The sequence below is a fragment of the Nelusetta ayraudi genome, unplaced genomic scaffold, assembly GCF_046127955.1.
Source record: "Nelusetta ayraudi isolate G7.1 ecotype Tasmania unplaced genomic scaffold, CSIRO-AGI_Nayr_v1 ptg000059l, whole genome shotgun sequence".
NCBI lineage: Eukaryota > Metazoa > Chordata > Actinopteri > Tetraodontiformes > Monacanthidae > Nelusetta > Nelusetta ayraudi.
In genome coordinates this window covers 4,664,994-4,684,273 of record NW_027466109.1, presented here as the reverse complement: position 1 = coordinate 4,684,273, position 19,280 = coordinate 4,664,994, and the positions used below count along the sequence as shown (strand labels likewise).

Sequence of the window (19,280 nt, the reverse complement as noted above, 5' to 3'; positions counted from 1 at the left end):
TCAACTGGGCAGTTTAGTTAGAATAATCATCCCCCCAAAAAAAAAAAAATCTTTTAATATCCTGTTAGAAAAATACAGAATTAGATAATTCAATAATGCTTGACACCATTAGCAGGTTATGGTTTTTGGACAGAAGGGCCTCACCTCTAGTCCCAAACCTTCAGGTGCTGAAAACAGCATGTTTCCAACATATAATGACTAGATTCACCAAAGGTTGTAGTGCATCACCGTCTCCAATCTTATGCAAACTTCAACAGACAACAAGTCAACAGGAACGCAGAATACCTATTTACATTTTAGGACAGTTAAATAAGCCAACAGGGCCCTGGAATGTTTTGAGGCACGGCAGTCCAACGTCCCTTCCTCAGTCTTCTCTCTGCTCCTGAAATTCCAACTGGAAACCACACGGCCGTCGCCCACAGGAGCGCCGTCCAAAGCAACAGTTGGCCGGACACATTGTCTACCACAGCATCAAAATACCAGCGGCAAAGCTTTTCTGTAAAGCCTCACTGCTTCCAGTGCTGAGGTTTGGGTTTTTTCTCTCTCCCTCAAACCAATAAATTCCGGCTACTTCTCACCAGGGCTTCAGTCACTGACAGAACTCCACCCGTGTAAAACAAAAAGCCTCACGATACTGAAGGGTTCTAAGTAATAGTCCTCTTTAAATTGCTTAAAATGTGCTGATTAAACTCGCCTCAGATTGTTATTTTTTACAGACTTTTTGGAACTCAGAGCTACTTCATGGGTCCTGAGTCATATGAAGGGCTACCAGTTTGCTAGACTCTCCTGAAATAACAAACTCTCTGAGTTATATATCATTATTATTAATGAGTTCTCAATAATTATCAACAATGACTTAACTAGGTTGGATAAAATTGATTTTCAGACGCAGCTCATTGAGCTGTGCAATTTTTGAACAGGCCTGCGGGCTACTCATGTGGTCCTTGGGGGCTACCTGGTGCGAGTGGGGACCACGTTGGTGACCCCTGCTCTAGTGGGATGGCTTTACTCAATTGTTAATCCAAAAGCTCTACAAATCACAAAAGACAATCATATTTAGCCCTCCGTTGACAGTCTCCCAACAAAAAGCTGATGCTTTGTTTGACACAACACATTTGGAAGAAGGCAAAAACAAGGAGGTCTCGGCAGGAGGAACCAACACCTGACTGAAAGTCTTGGAGGTAGCAGTGCTCTTTGTGACATCACAAAAAGCAAACTCTCTAGACACACTTTGTGAAAGAACAGCATGCGAAAAAAGGAAATTCTGAACATTATCCTGTGACGTTTACGTTAAATTTCACTTTATAACTTGACAAGACAAGACAAATCATTCCTCAACAACGAACAAAGTGCCACAAATTGAATTCTAAGCAGACACTTGGATCTGTCAAATAATTCCCTCCAAGACGTAAAAAATATCTCTATATTTACATCCTTAGCTGAACATGTTATGTGGCTAAAAAAAAAAAAATCAGTTTATAGCAAGGATGACATTTGACAGTGCAACCTGCTCCGAGGCAAAAAGAATGTTTGTATCTCTAATCATGACAAAGCTGTACACTTGTAGCTTGTATATCACGATGAAGAACAAGTTAATGGGTTAAGAAGTTGCACAAATTAAACACTTCTCTTCCATTCCCGGTTGTTTTGACACCACAGCGAAAAGAATAGAACAGCCGCCGCATTTGCAGAACTAACACAATGTCCGAGTGAGTAATATTGTTTTAAATGCAGGCCTTGCAGTGGTTTTTTCACTGCTGCCAACAAAACTCCCACAAGTGTCCCTGCAGGCCAACTGTTTATTCCATGATAAATACATGTGTTTATTTTGGTGAAGTCTTCCATTCTCAGTTCTGGATGTAGCATCGACTAACCCCATACACAGTCCTCAGCACTTGGGTCAAGAGTGTTTCTTTTTCTAATGCAAATAGAGTTGCGTCCACAGTAGTTCATTCAGGATGTCCACTGAATCTTTCCAAAAATTAGAAATGACATAGGCGCAACCAAAACCATAACCAAACATCTCTGTTGTGTAGAACAGTGCAAGAATGATAAATGTGCACTAAATCTCAACTTTATGATTTTAATGAGTCAATTTACTTGTGGTTCTGGAAAAACCTTTTATGCAATGGAATGGTTTCATTTCATTGCCTTGTATAGGACTGCAGTGGGTTGAACAAAAATAAATAAATAATGAAAAAAGTTATTGGACTGGACAGCTGTTAACTGCAACTCTTAGATACCAAATGTGTTGAAAATAAATCCTATTTTGCATCACACAAATCATACCCAACGCCTGCTTGGACAAGCTGCTGCCCCCTGCAGTCCAGTCAGGGACATGGATAATAAATTAATGAATTTGTTTATGAAAACTTAAAAAGTTCTTTGACCCACAAGAATGCAAGAATTATTTTTTTTTTTCTTAAATAAAATGAAATAAAAGCGTTGTCTTCAAATCATTGTTGCAGCAGCAGCAGCAGTATAACGAGACCTCGTCAAAGCATTAATGAAACAAGATGCGAACAACAATACTGAGTGTGGAATACATCTTTATTTCAAATTTTCTTCTTCGGTGCCTATTGTCAACATACACAAAAAGCAAAACATGAGTCAAGTGACAGGAAGTTGAACTCACTAAAGCGCAATAACACATGGAGCCAGGTGTCGAAGTGACCGCCTTGGTCTCCATGACACTTTGAAATCCTCACGCACATTCAGACCATCAGGAGGGAGCTCATGCACCACTTGACCAAAACCAGTTCCAGCTGCAGCACAACTGTGTTCATAAAGTGCAGGAGACCCCCAGGGACAGAGGTGCACTATGGGATACCCCCCAGGCCGCGGTCACGGATGGGACCTATTTTTCCCAGCGGTGGGGCTTCACATTCGGGAGATTCTCTGACTCCCCATTTGGAGAATTTATGGTCTGTCCGATGTGTTGTCAGCGGTCGAGGGGTCTCTGTGCCGACTGCACAGAGGAGCTCCATCACTGACGGGATCCATCCTTCAGCGCGCGGAGGTAAAAAGGAACGCAGAGGAGTTTCTGAAGCGGGAATGGAGCAGTTGTTTCCCGCTTAAAAGACACCGTTGGGTCGAGTGGTCCTACATCATCATGTCAGCCTCTCTTAAAGACCCCCACCCCCGCTGCACCTGGCTTATGTTTGGACCTGGAACTGGATCCGCTTGTGTGGCAGCTCTGACAATCACAAGCTGAGAAGCACGGCATACATTAACACACACGCGCGCACGCAAACACACACACACACACACACACACACACACGTATGTACAGTACATCCTTCACGCAACATGCAATATGTCTAATATAGCGTTCGTAAATACACAAAATTCTTGGAATATAGTGGCGAGCAGATGGTATTGCACAAAAAAAACGTAAGAGCACTGGGTTTTTTTTTTTAGACCCGTCGCAGTTCTAAATGTATTTTAAATAAATTAAAAACCATTTTCAAAATGGCTTCCTCATCCTTCTATGATTACTTATTATTATAACTATGTTAAAAAACAACCACAACAGAAAGCAGAAATAAAGGCAGAAGCCAAATTTGTAATATTCGGTCAGCACTATGGTAGTGGTGGAACAGATTTGGTTGTCTGCAACGATGGTGTGCACCCGTGCGGTCCGTTTAACAAATTGGCAAAACATTTATCAATTTCAAACTCCACATTTAAATTTGAGACATTTTGTAAAAGCAAATTTGAGGATCGATTGATGAAGGAATTCAGCGTCTGAGTAACTGGCACTGGTGCCTGGACTCGAGTCTTAAGTGGACACACTGGGAGAGTGACGCACCAGCAAGGGAGGTGAAAATGTGAAGTGAGCAGTGAATCAGAGTGAGTCAAAGCAGTGTGAGCCACACGCTGGTGGAGTCACCAAAAACAAACGACAAAACAACAAAAACATGCTATTGGTTGGAAAGTTAAACCTGTTTGTGCGGTAGTTGGAAGCTTTTTTCGTCACATGACAGACTGGAGTGAAAAAAAATTCTCATCTGCTCAGGAACTGGTTAGAATTCAGTCATTTTGAGTCATTAAAAAACACCAATCTGCTTTGACACTTAAGGTGCAGGGAAGTGAAAAGGTAATCAACTCAACACCTACTGGCGTCCCTGTCCCTTTCTCCCTTTAGTCACACGTTTCTTTCACAAGCCCCCCCCCCGGAATTATCTAATTAAACTCACACAAGAAAAGACTTTGAGAGTCATAAAAAAAACAAACAAAAATAAAAAACAGAAAACAGAAAGCTTCATTAGCCAATTTACCAACACGATTACCAATTCCAAATGTGATTCGCACATTTCGTCGGCACTTTAATCACTTCATTTCATGCATCTAAATGAAAACAACAAAATATAGGACTCACACAAGTAATTAGGATGCTTGTATCCCTCCAGCTCTGCTGCCTGTTTAGCCAGCGCATTCCCAACACAAGCCTGTTTCAACATCACAGCCATAACTGTAGCTTCTAATGTAGCGAGTCTTTTGCCTAAAGCAGCATCGAGTTCATACCTTCAACATCGACAATGATGCATAAAAAACAATAAGCTCCTCTCTCTCGTACAGGAGAAAAGGTCATCATGGTGTTTTTTTTTTTTAAAGACAGGGTTAAGGCACTGATAGGTGTTGGGGGGGCTTTGCAGCACCCTCAGTCACTCCAGTGGTGGGCAGGTGTGGGCGTGGGGGGGTAAGTGGTTGACGCAAAGATAGGAAGCTGGAGGCTTCAGGATACGGACCAGACACTTTGATGGCTGCAGAGTTCAGCTTATCGCAACTGTTGACAGCGCAATCAAGGCAGCTGGTCGAAGGGGTGTGCAGCCTCGCGTCGCCTGCTATCACACCGTGCCTGGGCTGTGGTGATAGTTGTAATGGTTGCCGTGCTCCGAGTCGGCGATCTGCAGGCTGGGCTTCCTCTCGGGCTCCTCGCTGTCGGCTGCGTCCGATGGCTTGATGGAACGCGGCAGACGCTTCTTGAAGAAGTCCGACACGAGGTGCACCTGCGGAGGAGGAGGAAGGAATTAGCCGCGCGAAAGTCGGAGCGCGGACATGAAAGCGAAGCAAGAGGAGGATAAAAAAAAAAAAAGGGGGCCCGGGGCTGGAAAAGTGAGATTACGTATGTTGGAGCAGGCGCAGCTGTTGAATGACACATGCAACACATCTGAGGGAGGAACGCACAGGGCGCAGGTGAAAACCACAGCAGGTCATAAAACACTGTGCCCAGGAGGGCCTTAATTGCACGCAGCAGTGCAAAGGCCAAGGGCGCACTCCCACTTCACAATTACTCATGCACAAATGCACACACACACACACACACACACACACACACACACACACACACACACACACACACACACACACACACACACACACACACACACACACACACACACACTTTCCACGCAGCAGTGTTGACAGTGGCCTCGTCACTTGCAGAGGAAGAGGCCAAACAATAAAGAAGGCCAGCTGGATGATGTGACGCAGTGACGCTTATTGCCTGAGAACACGCCAGTGGAAGTGTGTACGCGCGGGTCTGCATCGAGTCACACTTCCCCTGCCTTCCCGCTGTGCTAATGCAGCCGCCCGACGGTGGCTGAAATACAAGCGATGCAGTGTCTGCGCCGTTTGTCAGCGATGCAGAGATTTTGGGTTAAATAACATTTCTCAGGATTTGGACGGTCCCCCAGACTCTCCCGCTGCCAGAGGCTGGAGGAGCAACAGTTTAAAGGCTACATCTGATACAAGATTTACTTGGCTGAAGTTTTCTAACAATAGTATTCTCTCCAGCTTGAAATGACTGAAAGATGCACTGTCTGGCTGACTGGTCTCTTGCTGCAGCAGATGCAGAGACTACCTGTGTAGATTGATTATGGAGTAATTAATTGAACTAAGCAATCAGGAAAACATCGAAACTTTAATGGCTGAAGTCATGATCAGATGTTGTGAGTTAAATGTTCCGTATAACCTCGACACAACCCACTATTTCCAGAAACCAACTTCCAGGAAACACTGGCTCGATATCCGCAGCCCTCAAGCTGAAACCACGGAAATGTCTTGTAAAACCCTTGAAAGACGTCGTCCGGGAGACTCACGTTGAGCACGGCGACCAGCGCTCCCTGCAGCAGACCCACCAGCACGTCGCTCCAGTGGTGCTTGTAATCAGAGACGCGGGTGTAGCCCACGTACACCGCGAAGGCCACCAGGAAGAACTGGATGGTGGGCCGCAGAAGCCTGGCCCACTTAGCAACCAGTCTGGCCTGCACGTAAAGCTGGAGAGAGGAGACGGAGTCGGGAAGGGGGAAAGAGGGAGGAAGGAGATGATGACGGGTTGGATGGAAAGATGGAAAAGAGAGAGAACGGGAGAGCGGTCAGAATTGGATTTAGGCCAAACTTTAAAACTGATTATCATTGACAAAAAGATAGAAGAAGACTTTGCACAGACACAGTGTTGTCTTACACAATGTGCAACGCTGACAGAACCCGTTGCTTAAACACACAATCTGTTCCACTTATTTTCAGGTTATTTGGCACCCAGACTGAGAAAAGGCCCAACGGGGCAGGATTTTAGTTTGGATTTCTCCGATGCAGAAGCAGTGGCTAACTCGACACCTCTACACTTGGAACAGTGAAAAAAGAGGTGTTGAGTATGAATTATGTCGACTGCATATGCTGAAACCCTCCTTTAAAAAAAAAGAAAAGAAAAAAGAAAAAAAAAGAAAAATGGAAATCAAAAGATGCCAAAGGAAATTACACACTTGGCAACGGTGCCAAATTTCTCTGGGCTTCTGCTGGGCTGCCGATCACGGTGCAAATATTGGCAGGGCGCTGCGGGACCCCGATCCGATGCACAGCCTGGCTTGTAAAGAGGCTTCATTTGTTTTCCTGGCAAGCGAGCAGCGCGGAGCCGAAACATTGTCAGGGACGGGATGCAAGCGTATGCTGCTCAGCGCCCCGTCCTTGATGCGAACAGCGCTGGCCTCGGCTGGGCCCCTGGAAGGCTTCTTGCCTGGCTTTCGGCAGCGCGAGCTGAGGCCAGGCTAATGAACTGAAGAGAAGTGGAGGACGGAACGCAGCGCATGCTCTCGTCACTGCTGGGAGAGAAGAAGAAGAAAAAAAAAAAAAAAGCTGCGGCGGCGCCGGAGATCACTTCACTCGGCGTGCACACTCATCCTCCCTCTGACTCCGACTCCAGCTTTCTCCTTTTATGTCCGCTGCCGCAATTTGTTTGTATGAGCTGTTTTCATTTCCTGTACAACAATTGCCTGTTCGCGTCTGCGTAATGTTATCCCTGATTTAAACCGCTGGATTTTTTTTTTTCATGAAGTGCCTGCAAACGTTCTCAGACATCTGCAAAGATCGCAAAAAGTGGCAATTCTTGCATGTGTGTTTTCATGTTTTAGTGTGAATGCACATAACTTACTGCGAGGAAGAGCATGCAGTACATTCCAAAGGAGGCGTGACCAGAGTAGAAGGACAATCTGAAGAAGAAAATAAAAGAATCAATAAAACCAACAACAAAATGAAGTTTAGATCTGGCAGCTTCCTTTTAGCTGTGTGTGCAGCATCATGTCAGTCAGAACACTGGAATATCTTCCTACCTGGACTCTGTGACGTTCTGAAGGCTGCCAGTGCAGTTGATCAACTTCACGTAACCCACGCAGACCTTGGGAGCGCACACCGCCAAGAAATTGGGTCTGGGGCGGCCGATGGTGTACTTGGCCAGGTCGGTCAGTGATTGGCTGACAGCCGCCCCAAACAGGAAGGTGCCCACCACCTTGTAGAGCACGGCTACGTATTGGTTGAAGTCCGAATTGGAGTATATCTTCTTGCTGTAGACCAGATAAGCCTCTCCTGAAGAGATCTGAACGGAGAGACGAAACAGTCCACCGATATTTTATGGCATGGCCACTTTGAACAGAATGTTATTGTTGGAATAAAATTATTTTTCTCCTGACGCCGCCTGCCCACCTAGACCCATTAATAAAAAGGCGCACGCAGCACAGGATACTGTCAAATGAGTAACGCTCTGTATAATTTCCAGGATTTTAGCCTTCCTGGAGTCGTCTCCAATAAATCAGCAACAAGCAAGCAAAAGAGGTAAAGTTGATGATAACTTACGATGATGACAGTGCAGCAGATGGTGATGGCCACCAGCATGCCCAGGGTGATGGTGTCGGGTTTGAGGGGGTACATGATGCTCTCATCGTTGCAGTAAATACCTCTCTGATACGGCTTGAATACAATGTTTGTTATGATGGAGGGAAGTGCCGCTGCGGAGGAAACACACACACACACACACACACACACACACACACACACACACACACACACACACACACACACACGTTGAGATGATTTAGAACGCTGACCTTATAAGGAGAAATTGAGCTTTTTGGAGGAATTACATCAACACATTGATTGTAGTCATTGATATACGATGCCGGGAATACAGGCATGGTCCAGGTTGATTCAGGTTAATGGAAGGTAATGTTTTGAGCTGGGTAAAAAAAAGTTTTGGAACAACATGCGCCATTTGTCTCGCTCTCTGCTGGTTTTCAGACATTACATCATTTTCAAAGTCAGGAAGCGAAAATGTTTCTCCAAAGATAGCTAAATTGTTTCTCCTTCTCTCCCTCTGGACCTCAAGCTCTAAAAATCACAGTGATGCAAATGGCCCGGGAGGACGGAGTAGGAAAAAAAAAAAAAGCACATTCAATGATTTAATGCCAGGGTAGAAATGCACAGCGAGGAATTGCAAAAATAAACAGCGCAAAAAAACATTATTTATAGCGTGCTTGCGCGCCTGCGGGCATGTGCGAAAAACACACATCCCACGCAAAACCAATAGAAACAAGAGTGAATAAACAAGACGGTACACAAATCATGCAGACACAAACGTGGCTCTCTTGAATGATGTGGCTTCGTCCCAAAATAAGAGCAAATATAGCTACTCCAGACGGGAGTGCAGCGAATGGCGTCCTTGAGATGGTGAGAAACGCAGAAAACGGTTCCTCTTTTTTTTTCTGGCCCTTGCTCCAAAAACTCTCTGTCGCGGCGTTTTGCAGATGAAGCATCAGCAACTGGAAATTTTAAGACATTGGTTTGGACACCATGATCCAGTAATGACGGTTTTGAAACAGCTTTTTCCCAGAACATTTCCCAGATTTAAAAAAAACAAAAAAACAAAAAAAAACCTCAAACTATTTTGGAGGCATGGAGGAGGACACGTGAAAAACACTGAAACGCATGATGCATTCTTTATCTAGGACACATTGCTACTAGTCTTCTCAATGACGTGCCATTTAATTCAACAACTTTTTTTTTCTCCTAAGAAGATTCAGGGGGACTAAGACAGGTTTGTGTATAAGAGGATGACCCGAGTTTATAAAAAGATTACACTGACTTTCTTTCTTATCTTTACTTTTCATCCAGGATTACACACTAACATGATTAATTACACTCCTAAACGTTTCAGTTCTCCAAGAGACAAAATATTTAAGACAGTTACAACGTTGCTCGGTGCTGACAAAACACTGGAGCCTCCCAGATGTATTTTGAACGTTTACGCGCTATGGTCACATTACACACATCCATCCATCTTCAATACCCGCTTCTTCAGGGTCAAGGGGGTCTTGCTGGAGCCTATCCCAGCTGTCATAGGGCGAAGGCAGGGTGACACCCTGGACAAGTCGGCAGTTCATTGCAGGGCCACATAGAGACAAACAACCATTCGAACTCACATACACACCTACGGACAATTTAGAGCTTCCAATTCACCTCACATGCATGTTTTTCTGCAGGAGCAAGGACAACATGCAAGGGGTGAGCAAAAGCAAGAGAGGGAATTTTCTCATTTCACTGGCAGACTCGAAACTATTTAATTGTTTTTATAAATACTGGAAAATGAATTTTGCACAGTTTGGGACCTCTAACGCTTCAGGTCCACCTCCCATCACTACACATTAAAGATTTTTTTTCTTCCATACACTCTGAAAAGAAAGGTCGTGACAGCCATTCATCATTATTCTTGACGTGACATGTTTCATTTGAGCGGCTGCCAGATGAAAATACACAGGAGTTGCAGCCCCGGTGAGGAATGTCTTTACACCCTGATACCCACTACCACTATCCATCCATAAGGGGCAGACCTGGGACTTGGGAATTCCATATGGTCCCATAACAATTGCAAGAAAAACAGATGTGAGAAAACACACGGCTGCAAAGTGCTTTCACCAATAGTATTGCATTCCAGTGTAAATGAGCAGGGGACCCCTCCCATTCTTTCATTTAACGTCTGCAGCTGACAGGGTCCCAGGAGGTCGCCCAGCGAGACGGACTGATGAGGGACCGAAAGAGCTGCTGAAACCTGGTGGATGGTTTGGGATCCAGGCAGAGCTGGTACACGGTAATGGTCTACCTAATCGCTGTGGAAACATACTTATGCTTTCAATTAAACACAGGCCTAAATAATTAATCACACAGATGTCGGAGGAAAAAAACTCCTTTCTTCCAGCGGAATGGTAGACTGCAGGATGCCCTCGTCACACATCAGTGACAAAGGCTGAGTTCAGATGCAGGGAGGTCTCCGCTTCGCACCACAAACCTTCAAAGCTCTCCAATCCAGTTTCATCGCGGAACCTCATGTCTGTTTGTTTAACAGTAAATAAAGGGCAAGTCCATCAAAATTGTTGTTCGGGTTAGACTAAAGCAGTAAAACTCAAAGTACTGAGCTATAAAAAGGTGCAGCTGTTTGAACAGAACCAAAGAAGTGACGTTCGACACAGTTCTGATTGATTCGGCTTCTTCCTGGAATCAGACCAACAAACAGTTTATTTTGTGTACTTTGTACTTCATCCTTGTGAACAGCAGCAGATGGACAACACCTGCTCCTGGCTGGCAACTTCTCACCAGACACCAAGGCTGTTTTGGACCTCTGTGTGACATAGTTTTGGGTTGGAGGACTGATGTGCAAGAATCCCATGAAGACAATCACTCTTTTTCCACTACAAATATCACTCCTGCTGATACCACATCTTCCCGGTGGAGTGGCATCATGAATCCAACAAAAGTGTCTTTGCCCGGGTTGCGACACGCCAAATTCTTACAGGTTTGCGTGCGACTGGCCTTTAGGCTGTTTATTTACTCAGAGAGTGCAGTCAATACCAGGACAGTGCTGAGGGGGACGTCGTTATTTCTACATCATGCGGCGTCGTCGCTTCCAAGTGTTTTATGGAGCTGTTCAACACTTTGCCGAGCCGCTCCATTCATCACCAGGGGAGCTGCGAGGAAATTAAACGGCGCTTCAGAGCGCAGTTGCCACCGCTAATGAAATAAATTAGCGTCACCCACCTCGCGGGCCAGAGAGCCATTCATTACATTTGCATGGGCCTTGACGGTCTTGCTGACTCTTTATATTCCCCTGCTAAGTCATGTGTTTTTTACGAGTTCTCTCCGCCTTTGGATGTCGCCCCTGACCAAACTCTGATTTTTTTTTTGCCAAACATTTCGTGGACGGAGTGAATTCATGGCACGTTGCCTCGTAACCCCCCACCCCCTTCCCCTCCCGCGGCCCCAACTCCCCTTTGCTCGTAAAAAGAATGATTTTTCATTTCTGTCTGCATAAATGGGACCCTAATTCAAGTGACACCTGTTGCTCATAAATCAAACGTCCGCATGCGACTGAACTAAATGATGTTGAGCGTCTGGCCTGTCACCGGTGGAAGAAAAAAAAAAAAACTGCCGCATCTCAATGTGTGACTTATTAGCCGCACCTCTGCAGTTGATCTTGCTGCAAGACGCGGATATAAAGTCGCTTGACAGGCCTCCGTGCAAAGAGCGAAGTGCGGTGGAGGTGGCCGTTTCGCTCGAGAGCTGGAGGTGATTTTTCAGGACACAAGTCTCTTTCCAGACACCTGTTTCCAAAGGTAGAGTAAAGGAAAGGGAGGGGCTGCCGCTTTGGAATGTAGATCAACTGGCAGCTGGGAACTCCGACTGGAAACAGAAGCCTGTTTGAAGTCACAGCATGCACGACTCAAATTAGGGAAAGGCTCATTTTCTCAGAGGCTTTGATGCTATTTTGGGAACCTCCAAGGCTTCTCATTTACCTGGCCGCAAAGTGGCATTCGTTCAGCTCGGCACCTCTGCGACGGCTCCGGCTACGGCTGAAACATTGGACATTAGCGTCGTGGAGAGGCGCGTAGTTGTCAGTGGATGCACTTTAAGGAGAGTCATGGAAGCGATGATTAATACCCGGGGACGGACAAAGCTGTCAGTGTTAAAGGGAATCTACAGCCTCTCTCCGTCATGCCTTCCACCGCCACTAACACACTTACTGCTTTGTTTTATTTTCTTTTCCCTCCTCCCTTGCCAGTGTGAAACCGTTTGCTCGTCCCTCCACCGCCCCACCGTCCTGCCTGTCACCCTCTTAATCACAGTGTCCTCCCACAAGACCTTCTCTCTGCTGCGAAAGAAGACGTCTCAACGGGGCCTGACGCTTTATTTAGCGGGGCGGATGTGCAATTACGCAGTACCACTAGGACCGCAGTCGCACGCCAGTGCCCGAGATGTCACATCCTGTCCCTCTGTGTCGCTCTGCATCCGGTGGTTTGACCCCAGTTCGTCTTTCTGTCTCCACAGTTGTTTGTTTGCAGTGCGAAGCCCGAGCTGAAAATGCCACATTCATCTGGAAGCAGTCTGAGCGCAGCTCGCACCTACTTGGCCAGGCTTCTCCGAGGTGACCCACAGCACCTGCAGAACCACATGCAGGAACAATTATGCCCCTTTCTGAAAGGCGATAGTTCATCCCCCTCCCAGAGAAAAATCAGCATTCCAACCAATTTTCTACTGGAAACTATGTGGACGTACGGAGGCTGAAGCGACACTCTCTAATCCACGTAACCATTCTGGAGTTTCACAGACGGAGAGACTCCATCCGCTGCCGAAGCAGGAAAAGCCTACTGTGTGGCCAGGTACTCAAGGATGAACGGACAAACATACTGTTAGTGTCATCCAATAGTCTGGATTCATCTTGAAACAGCAATTTTGACTGTCATCTTTTTCACCAAAAATATCCACTGTAGCCTCCCAGTCAGGGGTTCAGTGATGCTCCAGAATGTCACCACACTAATCTATTGACTCCTAGTGTTTGGATAAAATGCCAATTTAGGGTGAACAATCCCTTCAGGTTAAAACTAGGGACGCAAATTATCGATTAATTCATTAATCTTTAGTTGATTGAGCTTATCGATCAATTAGTGATTAATTGATAAGCTGCGATTTTTCCTGAGAACCTACATTTCACAATGAAAAATGTATAAGGAACACATTATTTAACCCTTAAATATTGTTGAGTGTCCAATGTGACCCATTTTTACATTAGAGAACAGTAAAAACACTCCTCTGACTTAAGTTGGCTTCTAATGGGTTTTTTAAGTTGTTTAAAAGTAACTTGTTCTAGGTATATTATGACCATCACAGTATCTACAAGTGAATTGCTCTTTCCTGCCACTACACTCTTATAATGATATTAACTACCCGTGTAAAAAATATTAAATTATTTGTGACTAATTTAATTTAATCGATTAAATTCTTAATCGACAATAAATCGATAATCAATTAATTGTTGACATCCCTAGTTAAAACACACAAAGTCATCCTACGGCGTGTGTGTGTTCTCATGCCCTTGTGGCCTAGTGGCCTGTTTGGTCTAAAAGTTTCCAGGGTCACAGCTTGAGTGTATGCTTCTCTGTGTAACATCTCAGATGCACAGTGTGAAGGACATTCACACAGCAACAAAAAAAAAGTATCCCTCCACCTCCTCTTCCGTAACATCTACTACTCTTCCTGCTGAAATATCTCTTCCCTTTCCAAATTAACACTAACAGTCTGAACCTCATGTACAGTTTGACTCCTCTTTATTCACCCCTCTAACTAGACCTGCAGCTCGCATCTCCTCCCAACACCTCTTCAGGCCTCCCTCTCCCTTTTGTTTCTTCATGTTTAAACACTGCTTTGTTGAGATGACAGCAGCAGGCCTATAAGCTTCAAAGCTCTTTCATGGATAAGTACGGGCAATTTTTAAGCCCTTCAGGAGAATTTTTTTATTTCTTAGAGTTAAAGAAAAAAACCAACACACACACATGAGTGAACCCTCCCTCTTTCTGACTGTCTCACCCCAAGCTGGACTGACTAATGTGGAAGGTATGTGCTGAGCCAACAACCTCTGCCGCCGTTGGCCTCTGGAATTCTAATTCACGCGAGGAACGCCCAACCTCACCGGTCAAACCAAATCCTGCCGCGCTGGGCCCCATTCTTCACTCTTAATCTGGCTGTTTTGGTTCCGCGCATCGCTCACGCATGCTGAGCTGCAAGCGGTGCAGAAGGAGACGAGATGGTCTCCGGCCGGCGGGTGGGTAGGTGGGTTGGTGGGTTGGTGGGTGGACGAGGGAGGGAGGAAGGGAGGAAGGGAGGCTAAATCTGGGCGGGCTATCAAAGAGTCTGAGGTTTCTGGTGGGGATCAAAGGCGTGCGGGAGCCGGGTTTACACTGAAACCATCAAGGTCTGCAGGAGCTGAAGAGCGAAACTATCGAGAGAGAGCGAGAGAGAGAGTGTCTTAGAAAGTACTGTCATTACACTCTTACATACCTGCTCATCACCGCTAAATATAACCAGGAAGAGCCATGTTGTTTACCTGTTGTCTAAAGTCTGTTTGAAGTGGATTTTCTCCAAGTCTCGGTCAAAAGGCATACTTTCTTTACTTAGAAACATAAATAAACATCCAATTTTAATGATTGGACTTCAGAAGATAGTTATTTTTTAAAAACAGGTACTTCCAGTCTTCAATGCAAATAATATCAGCTCATTGATGTAGTTGGTTCTCCCATATGCAACTATGAAAACAGGTGATGGACACGCCCCTTTCCTCTCCCAGGAATTATGGCGACACACCCCCAAGTGCGAGCAGCGCTAAAGCCAATAAAGTGAACACAACACAATAAAATGTATGACTCATACGTGTGTGTCTATGTTACGCCATTCTACCTATGTTTTACATCCGCTTCTGTCACTGCATATACACACTGTAGACTTTAATCATCTGTAGTTGAAAGTGGGAATTAAAAAAACTACAAAAAATTCTAAGCAAAACATCTGTCACCTTTGAGTGCAGAGGACGTTGTCAGCAAGGAAAATGCCATCGGGTGATGTATTGCATAATCTATCTCTCATACTAGCGATTGGTTGTAATTAGTGTAAAAACTGTACTTTTAAACACAAGAATCAATTCAGCCATTTGTTCGATGGAGAGTGTGAGCGAATATGAGGGCAACTGTCACGTCCTTAAAGGCCATGGGACGGCCCAGTCATGAGAGTGAAATGTTCTGACGTTTCCCGAAAATCGCGGTGCCAACGCAGCGAGATAAAGATGAGAAAACAGAGCGGGATCGCAATCCCAGACTGACGAGCCTGTTTGTTGAAAGGGCTTCAGTTTCCATGACAGGGGTCTCCTGAGGAAAGCAATTCCCAACAAGGGAGGTTCGTTTTATCTCACCACGACGTCGTGAGAAGTCTTGTGTTTCCCTTGGGAAGCCACGGCAACCATGTCTGTGCGCAGGAAGAGCCCCAAAGACATCCAGCGAACGCAAACAAAACAGCTTAGAATTAACAAATATATAAACATATATATGTATATGTATCAATGTACATATACATAAATATACATCCATATATATATATATATATACATATACATACACACATCTCTCTCTCTATATATACACACATATATCAACTTGTAAGTTAGGATTTAGTCTTATTTAAAAGGATAAATGTCTTATTTAATTTGTCTTATTTAAAATGTTTTATTTCATTTGTAAAAGTTGGAGGAATAATTTGCTAAATCTCAAGTAGCAGCAGAATGAAATAACTTGGGAGTGGCACACAGCAAACAAAGCAATGCCACAACATTGTGTTTGTTTGTCCATGTGTTTGTATAATTATAATTTTACATGGGAATGGAACAGGTTTGACATAACCCACTTTTCCACGCCTCATGGGTTGTTGATCAGGTTTCTATTGTTTGAACCTTTACTGATATCATATCAGAGTTTTCAGTAACAATCCACCTAATAGCTCCAGGCAGCCAGACGTCAGAAATAACAGCTCTTTAAAGGTTTTTAGTTTCTCTGGTCATGAAAGTCTCTCTATTGTTGTAAATCCTGCTTTATTTGGGACTTGGAGACACACGCGCGCACACATGCACCCAAGAGAATAACATCATGAGACACAAGCAAGAATGTGAAAAGGACTGGAAGCGCGGCGAGATAATAAGAGGACAAAACCCGAGAGATTGCGCTGAGAAATGTAAATAGTCCAAGGTTGCAGACAGCACCAAACTGAAAACGCGGTTTCCACCCGGGCTAATGGCCAGCGTAATTACAAGCTGAGCCCTGTGTGACATTACATGGCCGGGGAAACCCCACGTAAGCATTGGCTTCGCTCGCCCATTATTTGGGTGGCTGACGTGGGTGGTAAAAGGGGAAGGGCGAGGCAGAAGGGTGGGCGGCGGCAACCCAGACCTGACCGGGCCGACCGACCAAGCGACGGACCGAGCGAGTTACGGACCCACCCGGCCCAGACGTTAATCCCAGCCTTGTGACAGCAAAATGGACGGGCTTATCGAGCGCGGCTGTCTGCGGATGTTCCCGCAGCCGTTGGGCTCCCATCGGCTGTCATGACTGACAAAACAAGGGATAAACATGCAGCCAGAGCAGGCTGCGAGAGAGCAGCCCCGTGTCACGGATGCCGATCGGACACACGGTGGAAACTGAAGGCTGCAAAGAGGTTTCACATCTGTCCGCTGCCACCGGCAGGCACACCATCATCATATTAGAGCCCCACTTACTGTGGACAGTGACGGCCTGGAGGTTGGAGGTTGTGACCGGAGGGTTGTTGGTTCGAACCTCCAGACCAGCAAGAGATATTGGTGGGGAAAGTGGCTACTGCCTGTCTCCACCACTATCACCACCAGTGGGGGCCTAAGGTTAACTACTAGTAGGATGGTGCAATGAAGAGACACAAATATTTGCAAGGGGATCAATAAAAAAGTTACCTCTGTTGTGGTATGTTGTCTATTCTAAAGGGAAGATCAACTGTTTACCTTTATTTCGAGGCCTAAACTAAATATATAAGTAACTTTTATTTTATGGTCATTTTGAATTATGTCAGTTGTTTATTAGTGACAGATTAATACTTTGTCAAGTTGGAAGCAGCACTGCGTAATTAATTATTCAGTCACTGTATTGATCTCCAGAAAATGGCATACTTAGCCCTTTGTTTAAAGCCTCCTCTTCTTGATTTCATCTTCCTGCTCAAACTGATGCTTTGCTGGGCCCTTCACATGAACAAAAACAAGGCTGGGGATGTTGTGGCAAACCATGGAGAGGCGCCAGTGGGGCACATTAGTTGCTTTGCAACTTCACAAAGGTATCCTTCACAACTGTAAGTTTTGGCGAAAACACTGAAAAAAATGAGTCAGTCGAACGAGTGCCAACTTGTCTTATTTCTAGCAACTTCACCAACAGGGAAGGACAGCTTGACATTGCGAATTTTGCTTAATTTCTACTCTCGTAACAAAACTGGAACTTTAGTATCTGCCAAAGACATCATGCGCCAATAAGCCTTCAAACGGATCTATTTGTTCAAAAACATCACCGATGACATTAAGTTCCCGGGGGATGTGAAGAAGTCTGTAGGAAAAAACAATAATGTGTAAAAAGGAAGTTGGGTGAAATGCCTTGAGAAGTGCAGAGCGCAGGGGTTGTGGGGACATTCCTGAGAAGATTCCTGGCAGACAAAACACTGGAGGAAAAATGGGGAATAAATGGGGAGGGCACACACGCGATTAAATTTCCATAAACAAACACTGAGCTTCCTGAAACTTTTTTTTTTTCTTTCCCTGCGAGTGTAAGTCGACAGCTGCTCTTCTGCTGAGGATCAGAATGCCATTTCCCTTCGGTGTGGCGCAGATTGGCGTCACATCTGAAGCCTGGACAATATCACAGATAAACAAACCGGCGGGCTGCAGCCTGCAGGCTGCAAAGTCGCTCCCCGCTCACGCGTTTGGCTCTCAAAAGACGGATTTAGATTCTGCAAGCATCCTGATAGCTTTTGGAACCGGTTAGGAACATTTTTTTTTAATTATTATTTTTGTTGCAACACGTAAAAACAAACACCGCCTAATAACCGTTTAGCGGCATTCCCAGTATCGCTGGCAGCGGTCCAACAGGATGAGTGACAGGAGCGCTGACAACACCGCAAAAAGGAGCGCATCTGTCGGGGACATCGGCGCATTTCCCCCCCCCTTGCACAAAACTGCTGTGTGTTGGTCGTTGAGTGGCCGCAACTTACCGATGATAACGCACAGCACGTCCATCGCCACGTACAGCTTCTTCCTCCGCGACACCTTCATCTTCTTTCAGCTCGGCCGCGTCAGATTCGTCACGGTTCAGCAGAGATCAGCAGCCGCTCTGGGGACGCGACCGCGCGACTCCATTGGAGCTCGTTCGAGTGTTACGCGAGTTGAATAAACAGGTAAACCCGCGAGAGAAAGAGAGCAACAAAAAAAAAGAAAAAAAGAAAAGGGCTCCTTCCGGGATCCGCGGCGCTGACTGCACTGTACCCGGGGGTTTGGCGTGGCGGTGCAGCCGCGAGGCTGTCTGACAAAAGTTTTTTGGGAAAAGTCGCCGAAGAAGAGCGCTCGAGCTCTGCGTCCGTTCGCGCGCAGCTGAGCGTTTCACAGCGCCGAGTAGGACTCTCCGCGCGAGATTGTGTGTAGTGTGTGTACACACACACACACACACACACACACACACACACACACACACACACAGATCCCTCCTCCCAACTTCCTCCTCTGGTTCTTCCCTTCGATATCTGATCCCAGCAGTTCCTCCTACCAATTCTCTCCCCCTCCACCGATGCATTTCTATCCCTTATGTACATTCAAGTGTTTAATTCTAAACATTAAAACGACTCGTATACATTTTCCAGATGTTTGTTTTTCGTTCATGGTGGTGCAGAAAAAAATTCTGTTTAGGCCACTTTGCACAGCTTCCTGCAAAACTAGTCTATTTGTCACTCCCTGATAAAACTTGGTTATCTTTGCCAAATGTTTGGAGAGGCACAAGAACATGGCAGGAGTGGCAGAGGCAACACTGCCCTTGGTTACACCATAGGGGGCTGTTTATTTCCTTGAGTATTGTGCATTTTAG

The 19,280-nt window shown here is 45.4% G+C and overlaps 1 protein-coding gene across 1 annotated transcript; it reads right to left on the bottom strand.

Moving 5' to 3' along the window:
* Positions 1 to 2,532: 2,532 nt before the first annotated feature.
* On the bottom strand, positions 2,533 to 18,859 carry plpp2b (phospholipid phosphatase 2b). Its single transcript, XM_076039234.1, has 6 exons — positions 18,418 to 18,859; positions 8,131 to 8,282; positions 7,611 to 7,873; positions 7,433 to 7,490; positions 6,105 to 6,281; positions 2,533 to 5,012 (listed from the first exon to the last, which is right to left on the bottom strand). Exons 1-6 carry the CDS (start codon positions 18,476 to 18,478, stop codon positions 4,851 to 4,853), a joined length of 873 nt encoding a protein of 290 aa, XP_075895349.1. The 5' UTR covers positions 18,479 to 18,859; the 3' UTR covers positions 2,533 to 4,850.
* Positions 18,860 to 19,280: the final 421 nt, after the last annotated feature.

Coding starts and splice junctions, on each gene's coding strand:
- plpp2b (XM_076039234.1), bottom strand. CDS start 18,478: ATGAAGGTGTCGCGGAGGAAGAAGCTGTACGTGGCGATGGACGTGCTG. Junction 7,874..8,130: donor TCTGCTGCACTGTCATCATC/GTAAGTTATCAT, acceptor CTCTCCGTTCAG/ATCTCTTCAGGAGAGGCTTA. Junction 5,013..6,104: donor CGCTGGTCGCCGTGCTCAAC/GTGAGTCTCCCG, acceptor CCTCCTCCGCAG/GTGCACCTCGTGTCGGACTT.